The sequence below is a fragment of the Ursus maritimus genome, unplaced genomic scaffold, assembly GCF_017311325.1.
Source record: "Ursus maritimus isolate PB19 unplaced genomic scaffold, ASM1731132v1 scaffold_29, whole genome shotgun sequence".
NCBI lineage: Eukaryota > Metazoa > Chordata > Mammalia > Carnivora > Ursidae > Ursus > Ursus maritimus.
The window spans coordinates 34437985-34460704 of NW_024425452.1; the positions used below are offsets into that span (position 1 = coordinate 34437985).

At 35.6% G+C, this 22720-nt stretch overlaps 1 protein-coding gene across 1 annotated transcript in view; it reads right to left on the reverse strand.

Annotated features, from left to right (window-relative positions):
• The window catches only part of CEP162 (centrosomal protein 162), a 100809-nt gene that overhangs the window by 57403 nt on the left and 20686 nt on the right, over positions 1–22720 (reverse strand). Inside the window, exons 7-11 of the mRNA XM_040643710.1 lie at positions 17388–17506; positions 15833–15863; positions 9518–9631; positions 4735–4926; positions 4070–4151 (exon numbers count right to left, since the gene is read on the reverse strand). Of these exons, the coding sequence (XP_040499644.1) occupies positions 4070–4151; positions 4735–4926; positions 9518–9631; positions 15833–15863; positions 17388–17506 (538 nt within the window). The remainder of the gene's footprint in view (positions 1–4069; positions 4152–4734; positions 4927–9517; positions 9632–15832; positions 15864–17387; positions 17507–22720) is intronic.

Consider the following 22720-nt stretch of genomic DNA (forward strand, 5'->3'; position numbering starts at 1 on the left):
ATTAGGTCATTAATGTTAAATACATTATTTTTGTAATTCTGGTTGGCAGGGTATACTTATATAGTGTCCTATAACTCCTTTAAATTTCAGATAATATAATTTAATGCAGTATAAAATAAGGCATTACATGGATCACTGAGACCTACTTCAAAGGAAAGACAAACCAAGCAAGACTGAGATTGTTTTTGTGTAAGAAAAAATAAAAAATGAATTTCTAATGAACTTTGTGTAATTAATCTTTTTTCCATAATATCATAAAGTCAACATGCATTTGAGGCAGGAAAAATATTTTACACATTTTTAGAAGAAGCTAAAGAAGTAATAATTTATGTCAATGAGAAAGAGTATAAATATTAAAAAGCATAAATTTTATCACAGTATAGGAAGAATTTTAAAGTAAAACAGGAAAATCACTAGTATCTTAAAATCATTTCTGTGGTTTAAATACACTTAAATACAATGTAATATTTCAAAACATTCCATTTTTAAAATAGAGAAAATATCCCTTAAGGAAATGTTCTAAATGTGTGTAAATATCAGTATAGTATAGGGGCTCCAAAAATATGGATATTGTTATCTTCAAACTATGTAATCATGGTCTACTACGTCATTTAGTTTTATAATTTATAAAATAAGATGTCATTTATAAAATAAAGTTTAAGAGGCTACTATTTTCATATATGCTAGACTGGCTTCTCAGTAATTGTTAGAACTTTCTAAGTAGTTGGCATCATCAGAAAATATAATAGCTCTTTCCTTCTTCAGAATCTGGCGAGAAGCTCTTCCAAACTGTCTGTTCTTCCTGTGTACTAACTAAACTACATTTCCTCACCTCCCTGAATCTACTTGTGCCCAATTACTAGTTCTTATCTTTAGAATGTGAGGCTATGGTGACAAGAACCTAAGATATGTGTCATAGGCTCAGTGGCTGGGTTTTGGGTGACAAGGAAAATGATACTAGAAGCAGGAGAAGTGGCAACCTATGTTTTACAGTAACAAAACATTTGCCGAATGGTCACCTACAATAGTTTATAAGGCAGATCACATGGGTACTAAGAAAAATGGCAGGAGAGTTTCTAAGTGCTAGCTACTATTGGCTACTTCTGACAAAATACTAAAAGAAAGATATGAGCTCAAGATAAAAAAAGGGCCAGTTTGTAAGAAATCAAAGAGAACAGAGGGGGTAGAAACTCAGTACTTCTAAAGTTCACTCTCTGTGAACCTAACAGTAGGATTCAGCATTGAAAAATGCTATGAAAAAGCAGGATTTCATGAGACTTCTCAGTTGCAAAGAGTGACTCGGTCCTTTGACAAAGATCATATTAAAGAAGTCCTCTTCACACTTAAGATTATTGTTCTCAGTAATATACAGATAGCTGCAACTAAACTGAGAGGAAAAAATAAAGAGGGACCAAAAAAAGCAGATTTAAAACCTCTGTCTAGCAAACTGACTTTATAGTTACTGGCACATGGGACTGACTGGAAACTAACAGATCAGAAGCCTACTAAACTTTTTGAAGGAAGTGTAATGACAAAGAAACTACAACCATATTTAAAAAACAAACAAACAATAAAAGCCAGAGACTTGTTCGGGAGCCTTAAAACCACCTGCAGGCAGGAAGTGGACTAAGAAAGGAATGCATCCTCCAAGATGGGCACAGACTCCCCACGAAACCCACTTCAGTTGTGGCCAGGAATGTAAATATTGTTGTAAGGCCTTTCCAGTGGATTTCAAGGTTCCATTACTGATTGCTGTATTTTCTTCATATTTTTCCCTTCCAAACGGGAGTATTTATTGCAGTTTCACTATCATATATTGGGTGGGAGTGAGGAAGTAGAGAACTTGTGTTTCTAATCATTAGTAGACAGCGAAGAGCCACGTTCAAACATGGTGGAGAAGACTGTGCTTCACCTGGAAATTCTGGCCTTTAAGATGGACACGGTCCTGAACGGGACTTTGGGCTCATCGGGAGGGATAGTGGGTCTTTGTATGAAGAAGAGTAAAATGGATATTTGGCTATTAGAAAGGTAGATTCTGGTAGAGACTAACTAGATGCCTGTCAAACTCATTTACTTTTCTTTCTGAGCATACAAGCAAATCCTATATCCAGCCCATTGGACCTTCTTAGCTAGATGTGCTGGTTATTACCAACAGAATGTGAATTGAAGTGATGTAATACTTTTGTGTTGAGGCAATTAAAAGGCATTATACTAAATTACCTTTTTTCTTTCTTTATCAACTGGTTGGATAAGGCCATGACAACCTTAAAACCATGTGTTGAGGACAAAGTAGCCTGGGTCCCTAAATGACTATGGGGAGTAGAGTCCCATCCCAACCCCACTGACATACACGGGATTATGATGTGAGCAAAAAATAAATTTTTGATTATGTTTAGCTACTAAAATTTTAATAATCCTAGTACCTAGGATTATTCACTCTACAGTTTAACTAAAGAGTTTTCAGATATGTGTACTAAGGTTTATAATATTGACATTTCCATAATGACTATTATATCTTTAATATATACTTGTTTTTAGACTTTAAACATAAGTGAAAAAATCTCTATTTAGAATTCACATTAGTAAAATGATTCCACCTATGCCAACAAAGACACAAGGTGTGTAGGCGAATCTCTTCATTAACACTAACATAGCCCCCAAACAACAGTAAGTAAGAATAATTTGCCCTTTAAAACATACTAACTAGTGCTGCAGATCAGTGGAAGAATACTAGACTTAGCATTCCAGTAGACGGGCTTTCGTGTAGGCTTCACTGCCTCGTGAACTAGCACAGATGTAGAAACAGGATGAGAAATGGCTACAAGTGGATTTACATGATGAGGGAGTAGTATAAGGAGGGGCTCCAACTGTGTCTGCGGAACACACAAATGAACGAATGAATACATGGGGGGGTGACAGGCTTCTCCCAAAACTATTTCATGGAGATCAAAGAGCTGACAATGTGAATGGTCAAGCACATGGACTTCCTGTGTTTCCTGGTTATAACCATATGATCTTGAGCAATTTCTTTCACTTTTTTTTTAGAGGGATAAGGGGAGGAGAAGAGGGAGAGGGAGAGAGAATCTCAGGCAGGTTCCATGTCCAGCACAGAGCCCAACAGGGGGCTCAATCTCACAACCCTGAGATCATGACCTGAGCCAGAATCAAGAGTTGGACATTTAACCAACTGAGCCACCCAGGTGCCCCTATTTAACTTCTTTAAGCCTCAGTTTTCTTATCTATGAAATGGAGATGATAATAAACTATACCTCATAGAGTTGCTGTTAGAGTAAATGAAATCTAATATGTAAAGAACTCTGCCCAGTACCTGGCCCACAGCAAGCATGTGATAAAAATGTTAGCTGTTATCACCATCACCACCACCATCTCCATCATCATCACCTGGTTCTTGTGACAGCTCCACCACGAAATTGGTTTACCTCCGTTTCATCACTTGAATGATGCAGATAAAGACGCCTGCCCCATTTGTTATGAGGATCACATGAGATGAGGGATGTGACACAAACGCAAGGTTACTGTGATGTGCTACTCTGTGTGCGGAGAATGACAGCGAGGTCCCCTGAGCTTCCATTAAAATGTACTGAAGCCCGCTGCTCTTGTGACTGAAACACCTACCCTGTAAAACGATGGCTGGTCTGTGACTACGTGCAAAGCTAAGTGGTTTATAAAGAAGCAAATCTATGGTGCATACAAAATAAAATTCATGGTCCCTCTCACTGTTCAAATCAACTGCCCCGAGCTATTTAAAGCTGAAAGGATTTTAGTTTTCAGTAAAAGCCTTCAGACTATTTAAAAAAAAAAAAAAATTTTTTTTTTAGTGGCATCTATTTAAAAAATATATTTTTTATTTTAGCACTAGAAGAACTTCGATGAACTGAGTAAGAACTACTATAAGAAGAGAGCAGTGACTCACAGGTAGACTCACGTAGGCTACTCATTAATCATTCACGAGGAATGAGCATGTAAAAGAAATGACTCTAGAAGTTTCCAATAACAAAACAATCAACAAACAAACAACCTGCACAATCCAGTCCAAAAAACCTCCTACCTGACAGGTTGTAAATCAAAACCACTGACACCAAAGGAATCTATTCTGATAGGTTTCATCAGCTCCTCTACTGTGGGCAGATCTAAGAAGAAAAAAAGTAAAAATAGCAACCCAAAAAATCATGTGAATTGCTTAATTTAATGTCTAATCCCACTAAGATTACATTCCTTCTGACTGACAGAGTTAACAAAACAGCATATACAATAAACCCGGTTTCCCGCTATAAACTTACTTGTACCAAGAAAATCTCCTTTGATTTATATTTGAAATATACATATCTATATATTTAATGTATCTAACTATATCAATATAAAAAATTGTGTATGGGCGTGTCCACCCATGCACACAGATTTGTTAAATATATTTTAGTTGATTCCAAAATACTGTTCTCTATTTAAAAATAACTTTAGTATATACTTGAGGAAAAGCATCAAATAAATGTGAAAACACTAAGTGATTTCCTAATTTGGCCAAGGCATACTGAAGGAGAAACTGAAATTTTATCCCACGTTCAGCTCTAACTTTATAGTTAAACCACTGATTCCCAAATTCCATTTGAACAAACTCTTTAAATTCAGAGATTGAGAAACAATCACTACAGCAAACTGCACTGAAATTATACCGCACTAGAAACTGTTCAGAGAGGGTCTCAAATTAACTTTTACCAGACTCGGTAGTAGAGATGTTTTTAGAGGACTCTTCATTCTCTTGCGGGTAATCTTTCACTGAGCTCTTGATATTTTCCACTGCAGTACTCTCAGTTCTTTGTTCATCTGCATCTCCCAAAGAATGGGCTATATGACAATAAGCCTGATGTAGCGCTTCAATGTCACTATTGCTTTGTCCAAAAGAAACACCTGCTGGAATAAACATCATCTCCAGTATAATCACACAAATACATGAAAGACATAAAACACCAATATCATCCCTTAATGTGTCTGGACTGGTGAACGAGGCTGGTAGGACAACAGCAACATTACCGAGTTAAGTACAAACCTTGGTAACACGTAGCTTATAGCCTAACTACAAACTCAGAGCAGGCTCAGTAACTCTTCAAGCAAGCTGAGGTGCGTCCTGACACAGTAACTTCAAATAAACTCTGACTCCACTAGTTATTGCCTTCTCTTCCTACTACCCTTAACCAACCCCGTTACATTGGGTAAAACTATTCCCAAATTTCCTACGCTGACAAAATCTTTCAAGGATTCTGTCTCCCTTACCACTACCACTCTCTCTCATTCTTGCATTCTCTCTCTGCTTCCCAGTGTCACCGAGGATCTTGTAGTCCACATTTCTTCAATGAAATTCACTCCTCGAACTTTGCAATCCAGCATGTGTTCCAATATCCTGCTTAACGCTGCTATAATCAAAAGCAATTTTCTAAGAGTCAAATCTAGCCATCTTTAATTCTCTCCAACTCTGTGAGACATCTGACACTGCCTTTTGCTTGGGACCTGTTTCTTCTGTATAGCCTCTTCTTCTTGCTCTTCTCACCACCGATGGCTACCTCTCCATCCTTTATGGTAAATGGCTCATCTTAGGGTTCCATCTTCAGTCCTCTTTATTAAACTTCTCATTTATTTATTTGAGCTGGCTAATTTCATCAAGACCCTTAGCTCAACTATTACCCGTATGATTGTGACACCCAAATCTATGTCTTTGTCCTTACCTCTTTTCTGAATATTAAACTTTCTAACAGACATTTACACTATTCTGTAAGTAAATCAAATCTAACATATCCCCAACTGAATTAATTATATTCCCCGACAAAACTTGTTCTACTACCAGTATTTTAGCTAATGGCATCACTATTCACCCAGTCATCCAAAATGGAAAACCTGATGTCATCATTCACTCTTCCTTCCCTATTAACGGCCTCCTCCTCCCACCAACTAATAAATAAATTCTGGAAAAGAGAATTTGAAGACTCTAATGACAATAATGATTTAAAATTTTGTAAGTATTTTTCTTACTCATTTTGTACCTTTCATTACAATACCGGAATTTTCAAAATTAGAGAAAAGAATAAAAGAGTCATAGAAGAGCGGGGAAAAAAGAAGAGAAACAAGGTAAGTAGTCTCCTTTTCTGTTAATACCCATGATTAATTAACTAATGCTTAAGTATAAAATAGTAGATGCCCTTCAACAGATGACTGGATTAAGAAGACGTGGTCCATATATACAATGGAATATTACTCAGCCATCAGAAAGAATGATTTCACAACATTTGCAGCAACATGGACAGGACTGGAGGAGATAATGCTGAGCGAAATAAGTCAAGCAGAGAAAGACAATTATCATATGGTTTCTCTCATCTATGGAACATAAGAACTAGGAAGATCGGTAGGAGAAGAAAGGGATAAAGAAAGGAGGGGTAATCAGAAGGGGGAATGAAGCATGAGAGACTATGGACTCTGAGAAACAAACTGAGGGCTTCAGAGGGGAGGGGGGTGGGGGAATGGGATAGGCTGGTGATGGGTAGTAAGGAGGGCACGTATTGCATGGTGCACTGGGTGTTATACGCAACTAATGAATCATGGAACACTACATCAAAAACCAGGGATGTACTATATGTGACGAACATAATAAAAAATATTATTAAATAAAAAAAAACAAACAAAAAAAGAATAAAATAGTAGAGAGAGCCTCATCAGTAAAGGGCTGACTTCTCTGCCTCTTGCATGAAAAAGAGAGGATTCTATGTAGTTATCTAATGTATTATTACAAGTCAAAAGGTCCCTCACTTTTCTACTTTAGGGAGTCCAGAAGTATCCAACCCTACACTGCAGAGGCAAGGACCTGGTCACCCTGTGGGTGTCCTACTCACATAGCCATAGCACAAAATGGCACCTGCCCAGGAGACAAATGAAAATAAGCAAGAGGCTGGACCTGGCCCTCATTTTTACAGTTACCAACCTTTCTAATACAATAAAGCACAAAGAATTTCAAAAGCGGTACCTTTTTAAAAAGATGGCCTTTGACAATGTATCACCTAAACTGCGGTTGCTTAATATTTAAAGAAACATTATATATTAAAAACAACAACAACAACAACAACAGAACAACCAACTGATTTTTCAGTTCTTAAACCAAGTTCAGATGCTGATCTGAAGATTTTCAAGTGTATTTTTGAAATAGTAGGTAAACTCAATACCCCACAGCCAATAAGTATTTATATGGTATGCCTTCAAGTTTTTTATTGTAATTTCTCCTATTAACAGAGAGTTGTTATAAATAACAGTGATAAGAACCACGTAGTGCCACTGCTTATTGAATCTTAACAATATACTAGGCATTATACATTATGTGAGTTGACCAAAACAAGGCCTCATTTTAAAGATGAGGAAACAGGCTTAGGGGCATCAATTGTCCAACGTCACACAGCTGGTAACTGGCAAAGCTGGGATATGAGTCCAAGGCTGTACATGACACGAAGATCAAGCTTACTATCTGCCTAATAACAAATTATTTCAGAGTCAAGAGCATTTAAGAAATAAGACCAGAAAACCACAGCTTTATGTAACTGCTTGAATCATCTTAATAAGAGTTTTTTCCATTCTGCAATACACTTTTTTTTCTTATAACCTACAGCAGTGGTTTTCATACTGTATTTTACAAAATCATAGTTTCTCAGAGAAAACCATGGGTTCTACGGATGTTTGACTGAAATTTCATTTTAAATTGTACTTTAAAACATAAAAATAGAAATTAATCTGCATACTCAACTGTGCCATTTAGGTAACTGTAATATTTTGAAAACCATCAGAGTGACAACTTTCGCCCCTGCTTTGTTTTCACACACATCTTAGAACACAGCTTCTCTGACCATCCCATACATATATATATATAGGAATGTGAATATGAATTTCCTATAACGTGTCCCTGATTAGAAAAGCTGTAACTCTATATTGGTCTTTTACAAGGATTTGTGTCGGCTTACTGAAAACCGTGCATGTAGGGTGACTAGCACACAAGTGACATGTACTTGAACAGCAGTAAGACTGAAGAACATGTCTCAGCACATGCTCTCATTACGGCGAATATTCAACTGGGTAATAAGTCAATGAATAACATGACTTGATGGGAAAATGCTGTTGTAATTTGTTTTACTTTCACAGTTATACTTTTAAATGGAAGTGGACGAAACAAGACAGTGGTGACTTTTGGAACAGCAGCAACTAGAAATAAGACCTTGAGTGGACTTTGTGGTTTTGGTCATGCTTTGTTTTTTGATCTGGTTGCTAGTTACATGGGTGTGTTCAGTATACGAAAATTCATCAGGTTGCACTATTATGATACTTGAACTTTCTGTGGATATTATTATACTTTAATAAAAAAGTAAGAAGAAATAAAAAATAAAAATAAAACGCAAGCAGATGTTTAGAGTTGGTTAGTGATTTATCATTTCTATTGTTCTTTTGTTCCAAGTGTCTGGATTGGTTTAATTGATCATACTGGTCAATTGAAACCTGCAAAGCAAGCTGATTAAAATGTTCTCAGTTGCAACTATTTATGTAGTAAACCAAGAACATTTTAATATTATACAACAAAAATAAAATATACAAACATATCAGAAGTCTGATGATGATATAAGAATATAACTAATGTCTAAAACTTCTGATTTAAAACATTTTAAAAGACCATTATTGTTCTCACCATCTTTATAAGTAAATGTAATAAATGTAAACATTTATATTTATACTGATAAAATACCATATTTATCTACACAGAGAGTACTACATGCGATTTCATCTGGAGGTAAGGATTCCACTGCCCTAACAGACTGAAAATGCATTGTCTTAAAGATCTTTATAACCTTTTGGAAAGTCTAGATGGTCCAAGGCATTTTGGAATTTTGGAATGTGATTTAACTTTCTCCTACACAGAGGGAACAATGGAAAAACAAATCTCAGAGCAGATTTGCTCTGTGGATCCCTCCTACACCAGGGAACAATGGAAAAGCAGACTGAAATCTCATTTCTCCTACATGTTCCAAATTTAACGGAATACTCTGAAGGGGCAGAGAAAATTAATTAATAATCACCTACAGTGCTATACCTTGTATCGACAGCATTCATTAACAAGTCTTTATTAAAAATACACTTTACTTGGCCTCCTAGCATTAAGTGTCACCAAGGAAAGTTCAGATTATTTCAGTTGTTAATAATGGTAAAAAATGTGGGATTAAAATTTTAGTGTTGGGGTGCCTGGGTGGCTCAGTTGGTTAAGTATCTGACTCTTGATTTCAGCTTACATCATGATCTCAGGGTCATGAGATCAAGCCCTGCTTAAGATTCTGTCTCCGTCTCCCTCAGCAACCCCCACCAAAATTTTTTTATTGTTGATATAGCTATTACATATATTATTATATATTTATTTCTTTAGAAATGAAGTCAGCTAGTCTTAAACTATTACATATTTAGAGAACAGCCAGTTGTCCACCTTTACCTGTTCCTGTCATTTCATCATCAGCCATTTCTGGCAGGGCCTCCGGCTTAGTCGCTCTACCCTGTTCATCAAGGTTGACCTCTGCAACAGAGTCTAAGGAATCAAGCAGCACCACTAGAACATAAGAAAAAAAATTAGAGGAATAGAGAGAAATTTGTACGGTTCCTTCAATTTAATATTTTAATCATATACAAGTTGTATAAAAACAAAGATATTTACATATAAAGAGCATATAATCATATATATGTAATAGGCATGATTACATTAACATGCATAACTATGCTTATATACAGGTCTAATGTACATTTACGTGTGGAATGCAAAGGGCCTGTGAAAAATAAAAAAGAAATGTTCTTCCTCCCTCAACTTTAGTGAGGCATAGTTGACAATTAAAAATTGTATATATTTAAGGTGTACAATTTGATGTTTTCATATATGTACACACTGTGAAATAATGACCACAATCAAGCTAATTAACATATCCATTACCCTACCTTTTGGTTAGGTGCCTTTGTGTATGTGTGTGGTGAGAACACACATCTCCCCTCTTATCAAATTTCAAGTATATAATATGGTTAACTAGAACCATGTTATTGTACATTAGATCTCTAGAACTTAATTATCTTGCATAACTGAAACTTGTACTCTTGACTAACATCTTCCCAAATCCCCCTCCCCCAGTCCCTAGAAACCATCATTCTACTCTCGTTTCCACAAGGTTCACGTTTTTAGATTCCACATGTAAGTGAGATCATGCATGTGTGAACAAGACTAACACTATCTCGGACATATCTGCTGTAACTGTTCTATAACCTGAAACCTTCTGGAGCACAGCTGCCAGCCAACATTCTTCCCCTTTCCTTAACCACATCCTTAAGTATATTATCAGGGCATAGCGTCCTTGATCTGCCCTGGAGATAGGACTATAACCCACACCTATTCTTAAACATTCTCCCCTTGGGTGGTCCCTCAGCCTGTACTCCCAGCCTCTAGGGCTATACAGGCGGGTCCTGAGGGAGGTGGGGTATAGATGTCTATTTATCTTGTGGTGCACAAAACATGCTTCTGCCACTAAGTTCCCGTAATAAGCCATTTCCTGTCACGCTGGACTTGTTGGCCTTTTCCTTCAGCCCTAGGACTCCTTTGGGCTTTGAAGTTTGATTTGCATATACCTCCCTTTCACAGCAAAAAGCCACCTCTCTTCCTGCATCTGGCTTATTTCACTAAGCACGATGTCCTCCACGGTGTAATACCGTATGTACTGCATTTTCTTTATCCTTCGTCTGTCGATGGCATTTAGGTTGTACACACATCTTGGCTATTGTAAATAATGCTTCAGCGAACACGGGAGGACAGATGTCTCTTCAAAGTATATATCCAGAAGTGGAATTACTAAATCATAAGGTAGTTCCATTTTAAATTCTTTTCAGAAACCTCCAGATGGTTTTCCATCGTGGCTGCACCCGTTACATTCCATCAACAGTGTACAAAAGTTTCCTTCTTTCCATGTCCTCGCCAACATGTTATTTTTTTGTCTTTTTGATAAATAGCCAATCTGACTGGTAGGAGGGGGAGATCTCATTTGATTTGCATTTTCCTGATTAGTGAAGCTACGCATCTTTACATGTGTTTGCTGGCCATTAGCATGTCTTCTTTTGCAAAACGTCTGTTTAGGTCTCATGCTCAGTTTTAATCGGTTTATCTGGTCTTCTGCTATTGAGTTGCATGAGTTCCTTATATATTTTGGATATCAACTCCTTATCAGAAATACGGTTTACAAATACTTTCTCCCATCTATAGGTTGCCTTTTCACCCTGTTGATTGTTTCCTTTGCTAGACGGCATTTTAGTTTGATGCAATCCCATTTCTCTATTTGTGCTTTTGTTGCCTGTGTTTTGGGGTCATACTTAAAAAAAATATTCCCTAGTGCAATGCCAAGAGGCTTTTTCCCTATGTTTTCTTCCAGTTATTTTAGTTTCAGGTTTTATATTTAAGCCTTTGGTCCATCTTGAGTTGACTTTTGTATGTGGGGTGAGATAAGGGTCTAATTTCATTCTTCTGCATATGAGTGTCTAGTTTTTAAATACCATATATAAGCATAACTCAGAGATACTGCAGGTTCAATTCCAGACCACTGAAATAAAGCAAATACTGAAATAAAGCCAGTCAGATTAATTTTTTTGGTTTCTCAGTGCATATAAAAAATTATATTTACACTATAGTGTAGTCTATTAGGTGTGTGATAGCATTACATCTATAATAGTGTCCATACCTCAGTTTAAAAATACTTATGTTATTGCTAAAAAATACCAGCCATCACCTGAGCTTTCAGCAGGCTGTAATCTTTTTGCTGGTGGAGTCTTGCCTCAATGTTGATGGCTGCTGACTGGTCACAGTGGTGGTTGTTGAACGTGGGGATGGCTGTAACACTTTCTTAAAGTAAGACAATGAAGTTTGCTGCATCAATTGGCTCTTCCTTTCACAAACGACTTCTCTGTAGCATACAATGCTGCTTGATAGCATTTTACCCACAGAACTTCTTTCAAATTGGAGTTGATCTTCTCAACCACTGCTGCTCGCTTTATCAACTAAGCTTATGTAATATTCTAGATCCTCTGTTGTCATTTCAATAGTCTTCACGGCATCTTCACCAGGAGAGTCCATCTCAAGAAACCACCTTCTCTGCTCATCCATAAGCAGCTCCTCACCCTTTTAAGTTTGAGCATAAGGTTGCAGCAATTCAGTCCCATCTTCAGATTCCATTTCTAATTTTAGTTCTCTTGCTATTTCTACCACATCCACAGTTACTTCCTCCACTGAAATCTTGAACCCCTCCAAGTTATCCATGAGGGTTGAAATCAACTTCCTCCAAACTCCTGTTAATGTTGATATTTTAACCTCTTCCTGTAAATCATGAATGTTCTTCATGACATCCAGAACGGGGAATCCTTTCCAGAAGGTTTCAATTTACTTTACCCAGATCCATCAGAGAAATCGTTATCTAGCACAATGATAGCCATATGAAATGAATTTCTTAAATAATAAGATTTGAAAGTCGAAATTACTCTGATCCATGGGCTGCAGAATGGATATTGTGTTAAGAAACACAGGCAGGAAAACAACATGAATCTCATCATACATCTCTATCAGAACTCTTGGATGATCAAGTGTCTTATGGCCTATCTCGGTTTTGAACATGCCTTCCTCACTAAGCTTCATCATGTCTAACTTCTGATTTAAAGTGAGAAACATAGGACTCTTCCTTTTACTCAAACACTTAGAGTCACTACTGGGTTCATAATTGGCCTAATTTCAATATTGTTGTGTCTTGGGTAATAGGGAGGCCTGAGGAGAGGGAGAGAGATAGGGTAACAGCCAGTCACTGGAGCAGTCAGAACACAACATTTATCAATTGAGTTTGCTGTCTTACATGGGCATGGTTCATGTGCCCCAAAATAATTACACGAATAAGATCAAAGATCACTAATCACAGATCACTATAACAAATGATGAAAAAGTGTGAAAAATCACAAGAATTATAACACAGAGACCATGAAGTGAGCAAATGCTGTTGAAAAAACGGCACTGATAGGCTTGCTTCATGCAGAGTTGCCACAAACTTTGAATTTGTAAAAAACCCAGTATCTGTGAAGCACAAGAAAGCAATGCTCAATAAAACAAGGTATGCCTGTATTAAGGAGACTATCTTTTCTTCATCGCATATTCTTGGTCCCCTTGTTGAAGATCAGTTGACCATAGATGTGCATATTTATTTCTAGACTCTCTATTCTAGTCTCAGTGGTTTTACAGGTCTGTTTTTATGCCAATACCGTACTGTTCTGATTACTACAGCTTTATAATATATTTTCAATGGGTAATGCCTCCAAGCATTGCTCTTTCTCAAGCTTGCTTTGGCTGTCTTGTCTTTTGTGGTTCCCTATACATTTTTAAATGGAATGCCACTAGGATTTTGATAGGGATTACCTTTGTAGACTTGTAGATCACTTTAGCTATGTAGTATGGACATTTTAACAGTATTGATTCTTTCAATTCTCAAGCATAGGATGTCTTTCCATTTATCTGTGTCTTCTTCACCAATGTTTTCTAATTTTCACTGTAAAAGTCTTTCGCTCTGTAAATTACACTTTCTGCTGCCAACCATCTTTTTTGTTAGCTTTATTGAGGTGTAACGGACAAATAAAATTTTAATATATTTAATGTGGACATGATGATTTATGTATACAATGTGAAGGGATTCCTACAACTGAGTTAATGCATGTTATCACCTCACTTTTTTTTTTTTTTGGTGAAACACTTAAGTTTTACTCTCTTAGCAAGTTCCAATTATAGAATAGTTACAACTGTACCCACCATGTTATACAGATTCTCAGACTTCACCTTATAACTGAAAGTTTGACTTTTTTTAAAATCAGGCTCTCCTGATTTTCCCCACTCCTCAGCCCCTGGCATCATTCTACTCTGTTTCTGAGTTCAACTTTTATTTTTATAAGTGATACCATGCAGTTTTCGTCTTTGTCTTGCTATTTCACTTAGCCAAGTTCATGTACGTTGTTGCAAACAGCAAGATTTCCTTTATTTTAAGGCTGAATAATACTCCATTAGTATATACATGTCACATTTTCATTCATCCACTGACAGACATTTAGGTTGTTTCCATACCTTGGCTATTATGAATAATGCTGTAATGAAAATGGGAATATAGACATCTGAGAAAATGACTTTGTTTTCTTTGGAGATTATATATATATCTCCAGAAGTGGCACTGTTAGATCATGTAATAGTTCTATTTTTAATTTCTTGAGGAGTCTTCACACTGTTTCCCATAGTGGCTATGCCAGTTTATACTTTCACCAAAGGCAAACAAGAGTTCCCTTTACTCCACATCCTCACCAGCATCTTATCATTTTGGTAATAGCCATCCTGGCAGGTGCGAGATGATATTTCACTGTGGTTTTTAATGGCATTTCCTTGATGATTACTGAAGTTAAGCATCTTTTTACATGCCTCTTGGTCATTTTTTGGCTATTAAGTTGTATGAGTTCCTTGTATGTTTTGGATATTAATCCTGTATTGGATATGTAGTTTTCAAATACGTTCTCCCATTCCACAGAATGCTTTTTCATTTTCCTCAAGGTGTCCCATGCTGTGCTGAAGCTTTTTAGTTTGATGCAATCCCACTTGTTTATTTTGGCTTTTGTTGTCTTTGCTTTTGGAGTGAAATCTAAAAAATGTCACCAAGACCAGTGTAAAAGAGCTTACCCCATGTTTTCTCCTACGAGTTTTACAGTTTCAGTCTTATGTACAAGTGTTTAATCCATTTTGAGTTCAATTTTGTGTATGGGGTTAGATACAGGTCCAGTTCCATCTTTTGCATGTGGCTATCCAGTTTTCCAAACAAGATTTATTTCCAAACAAGAAAATATTCCTTTCCTCACTGTGCGTTCTTTGTGCCACTATCAATCACTAATTGGCCACATATGCATAGGTTTATTTCTGGACTCTCCATTGATCTGTGAGTCTTTTAAAAATGCCAATACCATACTATTTTGATTATTGTAGCTTTATATTTGAAATCAGGAAATGTGATGTCTCCAGCTTTGCTCTTTTTTTTCAAGATTGCTTTGGCTATTTTGGGTCTTTTGTGGTTCCACGTGAATTTTAGGATTGTTTTCTCTACTTCTGTGAAAAATACCTTTTGAATTTGATATGGATTGCAATGAATCTGCAGATCACTTTAGGTAGTACAGACTTAAGAATTAACATTAATTCTTCCAATCAATCAGCACAGAATATCTTTCATTTATTTGTGTGTTCTTCAATTTCTTTAAATATTTTATAGTTTTAAGTGTACATCTCTTTCATTTCTTTAATTTATTCCTAAGTATTTCATTCTTTTTCATGTTATTATAAATGGGATTCCTTGCTTTCCTGTGGCTTTCTTTTCTTGAGGTGTCTTTGTCTGGTTTGGTATCAGGGTTAATGCTGGCTTCACAGAATGCGTTTGAAGAACTCCCTCTTCTGTTTTTTGGAAGATTTTAAGAAGGACTGGTATGAATTCATCTTTGAACGTTTGGTAGAATTTACCATAATGCCATCTGGTCCTAGTCTTTTAAAAAGGAAATATTCTTACATATGACAGGAATTATTCAAGATAGGCATAAGGTACATATTACTAAGAAAAATCTGTGGATTTTAATTCATTAGAGATATTTAAAAACAAAGGAAGACAGTAACTTACTCAGAATTATTTAGATACAATTTGAACAGACCAATCTTTTGTCATCTAATATTTACCATTAGCCAGCATGCCAGTTTTCTCTTCTTCCTAAATTAAAAGAAAATAATATGATTTGAAACCAAAATTATGTAAAATGCTCACAAATGCAAATAATAGCAAAATCCGAAAACCAGTGTTTTACTCCATTATGAAAGTCAAGAAATGTGCTTTCTAGGTTTCTTTCATCACTCTCATTCACTAATGATTCTGTAAGACTGGAGAACATAGCTGTGAGAGAACTTCTAGAAGCTTCTTCAGAACTGTAGCAATTACCAATCCATTTAGGCCTTCAAAGGCTTTGTTTAAAGTATCTAGATGCCATTTGCTCATCCACCTTGCTCAGAAATTCTATTTTTTGAACCCCAAGATAACATGGATACTTTACATAAGATTCTTGCTATTGAAACATCAATCATTTTTCTTTGATTGTTCAAGATTAATGATCAAATATAACTTGTGCTCTGTTTCACCTACATTTTGAGAAACAAAATTTTGAAAGAGGCAGGCCACCAAACAGCAAGATAGTTGAAATTTGTCAAAATTATAAGTTCCCTAAAAAAAATTGTAAGTTCCCTTAGAGTAAGTTTTATAATTAGTGTCACCTATGTTCTCCACTTGGATAGGTGATGTGTACATTCACACAGTCACATTTTTACGCAGGCTATATTTTCTTAATGTATCAAACTACTGTATCTTCTACTGACCTATTTTTCATAAAACATTTAAACTGCCATTTTCCAAGTATAAATCCCATTAAGCTTCTAAGGATAACCAACATCACATTAATCCTCATGTATTTCTAAAGGTTTTCTTATTTTCCCCTCCAAACTGAGCGATGTAGAGACACCCAGTGACAAAGCACCAGGTATATTAAAAAATAAGCATTTATTAACACCTGGATAGTACTTCTTACTTCTATTTAGACACGTATGGTTTCATACACGTTTAAAACATGTAGTCCTAACATGCAGTCCCAAAAGAGACCTCACTTGTACAGATTAAAACCAACATAACAAATGGTAATTATCCTACTATTAGGTAGCTTCAAGGGTAAGTTCTATATGGCAGGCAATATGTAGTTATATGCTTAGCCAGTCTTTGTAAGAACTGAGAAAAAAGAGAATTGGAGTACAGCAACAATTGAATATGAATGGAATAATTTAATTCATGATCTTAGCCAAGTAAGTTTCACACAGTAATAACATTGTTAGCATAAATACTGAGGAGGGGTATTTCTTTTACTTCACAAGGACAAGATCTACCAAAGAAACTGAAGCTTAATGTACCTGTTTAAAAATTAGATTTGAAATTTCAATTAAAATTTAATTTCTAAAGCTTAAAGAAGTTACTTGCCAAAAAGATCCTTTAGAAAATCAATTGCCATATTTCATTAAGATTTACATTAAACTGACATCCTGAATTAAGAAAATGTCTGAGTGTTAAGAGACCTATAACTTCACAACAATGAGCAAGACAATGAAGAACTCCATATTTTGAGCTCTTCATATAGTGACAGTCAGCTAGGGTGATGACAGAAGTTTCAAAACTGTCAAATATATAATTGATGTATACCTGTTTGGGTACATGTAGTTTTTCAGATTTGGGATTTTCTTCAGTATTAGTCTCTTCTTGAGCTTTAGTCAAAGGTGCATCGATATCCTCCTCACCTTCAAAATCATCACTGTAATTTCCTGAAGAAAATAATTTTTAAAAATACAAGGATCACACTATTAAAAAAGTCATACTCCAGAAAAAGACTGTTGATTTCCAAAGGAAGGAGTCTGCACAAGAATAATTTATTGAAATATTAACATAAAGCTATCTTTAGAGGACATACTTTTTTTTATTTTGCCAAGATTTTTTTTTGTGTGTGTGAAGATTTAATGAGACTCAATTCACAAGACTTAGGTTTATTTCACTGTCTTATACTTTTAAATAGTTATACAGGTAAGATTTTATACTTTTAATCTTTTATATTATTAACTAACTAAACATTTCTGAAGCTGTCCAAAAATATTTTTATCTTTAAAACAAAGTTTAATGCTTATTTTTTAAAGACAAGGTCTCAAATAGCTTACTTATAAAAGGCAGCACTTCTGTGAAACCTTGACATTCTTAAACAAAAGGTTGGATTTGCTTATTTTTTTTTAAGTTGATTTTTTTTTGGTCTCTGTAGGTATCTCTAATGTAAGCCTGAAATAGTACTTATGAAAGCTCTATCTCTAATCCTTCCCTCAGGTAAATACTGGCTGTATATGATCTCTACTATTTCCCAATCCTGGGCACTTCTCAGCTAAAGTCCCAAATTATATCTCAATGAATTTACAACAGAAGGGAAAGGTGTGTCCATGTTAATGTGATGCCATAACACTACTTATGGGGAAAGTGGGGTAGGGACTATCTGGCCAGGCTCTCTAAGCCAATTTTTAATGTGTTGTTTATAGCCCTTAAATCAAAGGATTGACTGATATCTGTGACCTTTTCAGAGTGGAAGCCATGATTTCATAAATAAATATAATCTTAATTGTATTTTGAAAATTAGATCACATTCAGAAACAGGATGGCCTGATGAAAGACTGTACAAGGTACCAGATAGTCTGCTCTGGAATGGCTGTCTTTTCTTAGAATGGAGGGGGTCACCTGAGTGCAATTAATAATGGAAGTCTGGGAATGAATTTGAGAGGGCTTATAAGTTAAACAGAGATGTTTCCAGTGACCTCTATCTACAGAAACATCTCCATTTTAGTTCATAAGGAAGACAAGGTGGGTATTGTACCTTAGGTAAGTAAACTAGCTTAGTTGGTTAGCTACATCAGTATCTAAATTCTGAGGCTAAGAAGCTCACCTTTGTTTCTCTTCCATATGAGAAAGGACAGTCTGGGATTTTCTAAATATCAGCAGACCTAATTAAATTTGCAAAACAGCTATCATTTTCTAATATTAGTAGACATAATTAGATTCACAAAACAGTCACCAAGAAATTATTTTGTATTAGACATACTTCTAGGTGCTAGAACTGATAACATGAATAAAATCCTAATGTTCCAGGTGGGAATCACTGAATTTTAAGTAACCTCAAAGATCAGACTTATTTAAATATAGATGATGAACAAGGAGAGAGGAAATATGTGAGGCTATGACAATGCACTTAGACAACTACCCGGGATTTGAGAAATACCTGAAATCAATGGAAGGGGAAGCAGTATTTGTGTGACTACAAAGAGGCAGTGTAAGAAACAGTTTAGATAGTATAGCATAGTGCTGAAGAGCATGACTAGGAGCCAGAGGGCTTGGATTTAATTCCTGGTTCTACTACTTTCAGCACAGAATCACTGGCAAGTCACAAACCCTCTTTGCCTCATTTTTCCCACCTATAAAGTGGGGATGATAATAGTACTTACCTCAAAGGACTGCTGAGAAGATTAAAAATTAAAGTGTTTAGAACAGTGGCTTGTATATAATATGCCGTATTTATAAGTGTTAGGTATTTTGTTTAGTAGTAATAATTACTTTTGTTAGTATTATTATAGCTAGTGTTGCATTCAATCTGAATCATAAGTTAATAAGACCAAATATTATTTCTGAAGGGAAAAAGTGCTAATGTGCATTTTTCGATATTACATTTTGTTAACTGCATTTTGTAACTGAATAGTCTAGAGGCAAATACCATAAGATACAAATAACCAATCCCTTCTCCAGGTATTTGTCATGAATAAACTAGATTTTAAATAAGAAGGAAAAGTCATTGGTAGATACAGACAGCAAAGACACAGATGAGAAATAAATGGAAGTAAAACAGATTTCAGAAACTTCAAGGCAAATTAAGTTTAAATAAAAATGAAAGAATAAAACCAACCTTTTTGGGAAGAAGATGTTATACATTCAAGGTACTATTTCTCTTTTTTTTTTTTTTTTAAAGATTTTATTTATTTATTCGACAGAGAGACAGCCAGCGAGAGAGGGAACACAAGCAGGGGGAGTGGGAGAGGAAGAAGCAGGCTCCCCGCTGTGCCACCCAGGCGCCCCTCAAGGTACTATTTCTCTTATATTCCCTATCTTTATAACTTTGAAAATGTTTTTTGCATAAACAGAAGTTTTTAAAATTCAAGTAAAGTAAAAAAAAGTCAATATGAAAGATCTGAATGATAGATTTTGGAGACATTTTTCATTCTTTGTTGGAAAATTCAGCTGCAAATTTAATTTAAGTATGATGCAACCTATAGGACTTTCTCCTCTACTATGCTGGACTTCAAGAACTTTGTAAACAATGAGTAAACTGGACAAAATATATGAAACAACTATTTACAGCATTAGACAACTGGCAACACAAAACTGTGATTCCTAAGAAAAGATAAACTAGTGAGGTGAGCCCTACAGTTGCTTGAAGGTAGATAAATTCAGGAATGTTAAGCAGGGAGGGGGAGATCAGGACAGTCTCACTGTGTTAAGGTGAGAGATAAGAGTTCAGAAAGCCTGAGCCGATTAGAAGTTGCAGGGCAGTAAGGGAGGAATCACCTATGTAGAAACAGAGCTCTAAAGATCTGCACGGGGGTCTCCCTGAGTCCTTGCTGAATACTAAGTCTTATTTGTATAGTTTGAGCAACTGGAAAGCTATAGGCTAGAAAATTCACAGACTTCACACAAGGAAGGGAGACTCTGGAGCTCTAACCAGCTTGAGTGGAAAAAATCCTCATTGTTTAGTAGGGTCATTCAGTAGAAACCTCAGAAAGGCTGTGCCTTAGTACGAGTGTCAAACTGTACTATGAAAGGCTACTCGAGAGTTCCCCTAACAAAGCATAAGAAAAGCCTAGGAAGGATCAAGCTACCAACGTCAATTATCTGCCAGAACAAAGCTCAATACTCTTTATAAGAAAATAACAAAATCCTGGGGCGCCTGGGTGGCACAGCGGTTAAGCGTCTGCCTTCGGCTCAGGGCGTGATCCCGGCGTTCTGGGATCGAGCCCCACATCAGGCTCCTCTGCTATGAGCCTGCTTCTTCCTCTCCCACTCCCCCTGCTTGTGTTCCCTCTCTCGCTGGCTGTCTCTCTCTCTGTCGAATAAATAAATAAAATCTTTAAAAAAAAAAAAAAGAAAATAACAAAATCCAGACACTCAACAATATAAAAATCTACAATATCCAGCACCCAATAAAAAAAAAACACACTAGATTTACAAGGAGAAGCAGCATTCAATAGGACACCCAGAAATGCACAAACACTGGGATCAGGAGAATATGCTAATGTTAAGGACTTGGGGAAAACAAAACAAAACAAAACATGAGAAAAGATACCAAAGAGATTTTAAAAAATATGCAAAAGGAACTTCTGGATTGAAAGAAAAAAAAGACTCAATGAATTAACAGAAGATCAAAGGCAAGAAGAAAAAAATCAGTAAACTTGAAGACACAGCAGTAAACACTGAAGCGCACGGAGAAGAAAAAAGCTTTAAAAAATGAAAGAGTCTTAGTGGCCTACGGGACAAAATTTAGCCATCTAACACAATTGTAATTAGGATCAGAGGGCAGGGGATGACAGAAATAATATTTGAAGAATTAGTGACAAAAATTTTTTTCATTTTGATGGAAACTATAAATCCACAGATCGATGAAGCTCAATCAGCTCCAAGTAGGATAAATTTTTGTGCAGGGGCTCAGCATCCCTAACTCACATATTGTGCAAGGGTCAATTGTATATGAAAGTCACTAAGACAGATCTTAAAAGTTCTTATCTCAAGGAAAAAATGGTTTTTTGGGTACTGGTGATAGATGTTAACTAGACTCGTGATCATTTCACAGTGTATCAAATCATTATGTTGTACACCTGAAAATAACATAATGTTATATATCAGTTATACTTTAATTTAAAAATTAATTTTTTTAGATTTCATTTTAAATAAGTTAAAAAACCCTCAAATCTATGTAAAAGAACACAAAAGACTGGGAATGATAAATATGTGGATAAATGTTTTTACATGAATATAAATTTTTTATCTTCTTAAAAAATTTTTTAAATAGACTTCTAAAAACAATAGTAATTATAATACTACTATTAATACATCACAGGGTTTTAAGATACATAGAGGAAAAATGTATGACAAAAATAGTAAAAAACGTTGAGGGGAGTTTACTGTTTTTAAGACTCATATAAAGTGATATAATGTTATTTGAAAGTAGACTATATTAAATAAGATGAAGATGCATATTATGAATCATAGAGAAACTAAGAAAAAAAATAAAACAAAGGGGCATAACTAACAAGCCAAAAGAAGGGATAAAATGGAATGTTATAAATACATGATCCAACAGACTACAGGACAAAACCAACACAACAAATAAATGGTGAAAGAGTAAATAACCATACCAATGAATATATTTTTATAAAGCGTAGAAACATTTAAGTCAGAGATTGTCAGATTGGACAAAAAAGCAAAATCCAGCTATATGCTAACTATGAGAAAATCATTTTAAATATAAAAACAAGACATGTTAAATATCAAAGATGGGTAGTAAGGAGGGCACATACTGCATGGTGCACTGGGTGTTACACGCAAATAATGAATCATGGAACTTTACATCAAAAACTAAGGATGTACTGTATGGTGACTAACATAACATAATAAAAAATTATTATAAAAAAAGAAAAATCAAAGGTAGAAAAAGAAACACCTCCTAAGCTATGCCTTAGAGACATTGGTCCTGGCTCCACAGATTCCCCTAGTTCTTTTTCTGTCTTCCTAAATGGTCCTTTGCTCACTCCCAACAAATGAGGCAGCAGCGCACTTTCAATCACTTCTTAGTAGCTCAGATTGTAACATAGGCAGTTCACTCAACCTGATCAAAGCTCTTTTCAAGATACGATTTTCCTTTTATTCTTTTCTCCTACCAACAGTTATATTATCTTTTCAAA